The sequence below is a fragment of the Aplysia californica genome, unplaced genomic scaffold, assembly GCF_000002075.1.
Source record: "Aplysia californica isolate F4 #8 unplaced genomic scaffold, AplCal3.0 scaffold00856, whole genome shotgun sequence".
NCBI classification, from domain to species: Eukaryota; Metazoa; Mollusca; class Gastropoda; order Aplysiida; family Aplysiidae; genus Aplysia; species Aplysia californica.
This window is the reverse complement of record NW_004798126.1, coordinates 297,285-301,047: the sequence shown is the minus strand read 5'-3', so window position 1 is coordinate 301,047 and position 3,763 is coordinate 297,285. Positions and strand designations below refer to the sequence as shown.

Below are 3,763 nucleotides of genomic sequence, written 5' to 3'. Positions count from 1 at the left end.
AAGAAGCAAAATGGACTGGTTGGGTTCAGACGCAAGGAACAAGAAGATGATGATGATGGCTTTCAAACATCTCCAAAAAGGGAAAATAAAAAAATGTTTAAAAAAACACACCAAAAAACAAAAGGTGCAAATCCAACAACTCGAGATGGATGTTCAAGGGTCGACCGTCGTTTCTACCCCGCGCCATTCACCGAGAAAACAAGCATACAGTACAGGCGAGCCGACCGACAAAAGCAACCCCGGGTAGCCGGTGAGGCCAGAGGCTTAGCTGCCAAACTCAATGGCCGGACATGAAAGGAAGCGATGAAGAGATGGGGCGCCGTGGGACAGAGGAAGGCTTGAGAACAAGCCATAAACATAATCCACGGGGCTTAGTAGTGCAAGCTCACTAATTACACTTTCTCTCCGTCCGTCCGAATAAAGGTTGGATTTTTTTGGGGTTGCGGTGGGGGTAGCTTTTTTCAGCTGGTGTGCAGTGGAGAATCTTTGCTTTCATCTTGTGTAGCGTAAAGCACCCGTAGAACGATCATCAGACCTAGCAGCAGCGGCGTACGTTCATAAGTCTTCGGGTGGTCGTTTTGTTGAGGGTCGTGACCCGCTATGACCACAGAGACAAGGTCAATGTGTCTAGCGGCCGTTCCGGACAATGGGCGAGGAGGTTTTAAAGCGGGTTTGTTTGTTTTTGGTTTTGTTTTAGTAAATAAATGTTTTACGGCACTCGCAACTGCATAAGGCCATATGAGCGCGCAGAACATATTAAACATTTTCAGTTGGAAGGAATTAATTTTGAATTTCGTCCGGGTGGCGGTCGAAGTCTGCACTTATCGATTCTGGACCACCAAGGGATCTTTAACATGCGCAACTTTCACACGGTACCCTCGAGAATTTTTTGCCTTTATCTGAGAAGGCTTGGTCTTAGATCTTAACTACCATAAGACGAAAGGTGTGTCTGAAAGACAGCAGTAGGAAGGAGCCAAGGAGTAGCAGTAAAAAGGCTGCAGAAAGAGTCAGGAGCCCAGAGGAGGGGGCAAAGGAGGTGAGAGGGTGAGGACAGAAAGTGGAGATGAAAGCAGAGAATTCTGAATTTCGTCCGGGTGACGGTCAAAGTCTGCATTTATCAGACGAAAGGTGTGTCTGAAAGACAGCAGTAGGAAGGAGCCAAGGAGTAGCAGTAAAAAGGCTGCAGAAAGAGTCAGGAGCCCAGAGGAGGGGGCAAAGGAGGTGAGAGGGTGAGGACAGAAAGTGGAGATGAAAGCAGAGGACAGAAAATTGTTAGAGAGCAGGAAAGGAGGAGAAAGGAAACAATTTTAGAGAAGAAAATTTTCCTTTACTATCCGGAATCGAACGCGGGACCTATTGAATGAGAGGTGAACACAGTAACCTCTGGACCACAAGATCCCCCCCACCTCTGCCGGTGAATCATTCCAAAACCAAGCTAAAGCTAACTTTTTTTATTTTTTATTTTAAATGAAGTATTTCTGTCCATCTGTTGGGATAAGATGATGCACCCCCCCCCCCCAAATTATCAAAATTGTGTTGATAGGGGCATATTACATTTCCAAAAATCCCCCCCCCCCTCATGTCTCTCTGACAATTGAGGCGATTAATGCATCACCCAGCTGGAAAGCAGAGCTGCGAAACAGTTAACTTGTGACTAAACTGACTTCCTTTCAAAGGCAATAAACTTATCACACATCTGGACGCGACAAACATCAATGTGAGTAATGAATATAAGAAGACTAAATTGATGGAGAGGAATGGAATGGGAGAAAGAAGTCGCGATACACCGCCCGAAATTGATGGCCATTGGGGCCAAGGGAAATAACTCATCATTGTTATACATAAAGAAGCAAAAAACGATTTGTGGAACAGGGGAGGCAACTCATATAATATTAATAAAATTTATAGTGACACACGAGTGATTTCCCATCAACGCGATCGCCCTGCATACGACAACAATACGCCAAAGACGGGTCACCATAAATTTGCAATAATGGCTTAAAATATTCTGCTAAAAGAAGTTGGGGCAAAAATATTTTGTGTGAAGATCCCGCCCCCTCCCCCCATAACACCATTCTTAAACATTGATATGTCTTTGATCTTTCAAGGTCTTTGGGGCTCTTTTATGCTGAGTAAGTCCGTGCATTGATTGCAAGTATACACTCAGTCTGAGGATGGGTTGGCATAAAACGGTTGTAGCTAGTGACCCTTTAAAGCAGGTTTTGAGGACAACTAGTCATGAAAACGACTGACCGTGGACAGGGACTGCTATGTACAGGTTAGTTTTTAGCAAGAGTTTTAGGGCACTTGCAACACAATAAGGTCATATATAAGTGCCAAAGAATAGAGCTGTTACAAGAGAGTAACAAACACAAAAAAGAAGAAGGAGAGATCAGGATGACAGATGTCTGATAGGAAAGAAGGAGCAAACCACACCAGAGCACTGCCAACCATCCACTTGCAGGACAGGTTAAAATAGAGATAAAAAATGCCAAGGGTGTCATGGAGCAGTGGCCGTTAGTACAGGAAACCACAATGGAGAGGCGACCATTCAGGCAGGTTCGACTGTATATTTAGAGTTCGAACCCTGCTTCAGAGTTTTACTTTCACTTGTACTGTAAAATCAGTTACATCTAAAGAATCTAAAGGTACCTTAAGCCTTGTTATTTGAAACAAATAAAAGTTTTTGAGGAACTTGTTACAAGTTTGTACGGGTCACCATCGCTGACTGTTGAAAACAAGGTAAAGGAAATGGTTCATCCCATTTGAGAGACTGGAAAAATAACAGTTCATCACCTACCTTGTGCTCGAAAGTGGTGGGAGTCACATGGAACTGGTAGAGGGGGGTGAAGTAGCCCTCCAGGAGCCCCATCAGAATAATCAGGTACACTCCGTCATGGAACTGAGAAACAAATGTTAAAAAAAAATAGTGAGGAACTTCACGTTAAAAACATGCTGGGAACTGTCTTTTGTTTTACTCATTTCATCCCTTTGTGACTTATATGATGAGTGCCATTCATTATCTTTTTTTTTTTTTATTAATGAAGCGAAAGAAGCAAGATGTTGCTATGATGAGGGGCATTTGCCTTGCAAAGCATGAGGACCATAATGATGAGCTCTGCTTCTCACATTTTGTACTCTCCGTACTGCTTCTATTAGATGTGCTACGTAAAACTAATTATTGCAGATTTCAATTCACTGATAGTTTATCCCGAAAGTTTGACATAATTTACAAACAAGTTCTTCTTATAAGCAATCAACCGCTGAATCAAGTGCTACTCTAATATTTTTAGAACAGACATTTTGTCCCTGGGGACCCAAAATTCTGCCCGATGAAACAAAAATTGATCCTGTGTCATAAAAGGGTTAACCCCAGCCCAGCCACTGGACCGTTTTGATTTTAGTGAGTACATATCTACGGCGCTTTTTCGGTAGTTCCCACCCAGCAATTGTTATTCGCCGGTTTTTGCCCCAAGAGTAGGAGGGTTTCAGGGGGGCTTGCCCCCCTGACCTAATAAAAAAAATGGTGGGGGGGGGTTTCATGTCCCCCTGAATTTTACCACAATTTAATGTTTTGCAGTTGTTAGGTTTGATATCTTAGCTTGCCGCGAATCAAACGTATAGATCTCGATGTAGGTCAGGCTCAAATAAGGGGGGTGGGAACTACCGAAAAAGCACCAAAACTACATCTCTACACTTAATGATGTTCACAAATGTCCCTGCTTTACTATTTTAGAGTTAAGCTAGCATGAATTGAAGAGAA

General features: G+C 43.2%; 1 protein-coding gene across 1 annotated transcript in view; it reads right to left on the bottom strand.

The window, feature by feature from the left end:
* Window positions 1-2,800: 2,800 nt before the first annotated feature.
* The window catches only part of LOC101858525 (beta-parvin), a gene marked incomplete at its 3' end in the record, with an annotated part of 15,365 nt that continues 14,402 nt past the window's right edge, over window positions 2,801-3,763 (bottom strand). Inside the window, 1 exon segment of the mRNA XM_013089009.2 lies at window positions 2,801-2,902. Coding sequence (XP_012944463.1) covers window positions 2,801-2,902 — 102 coding nt within the window.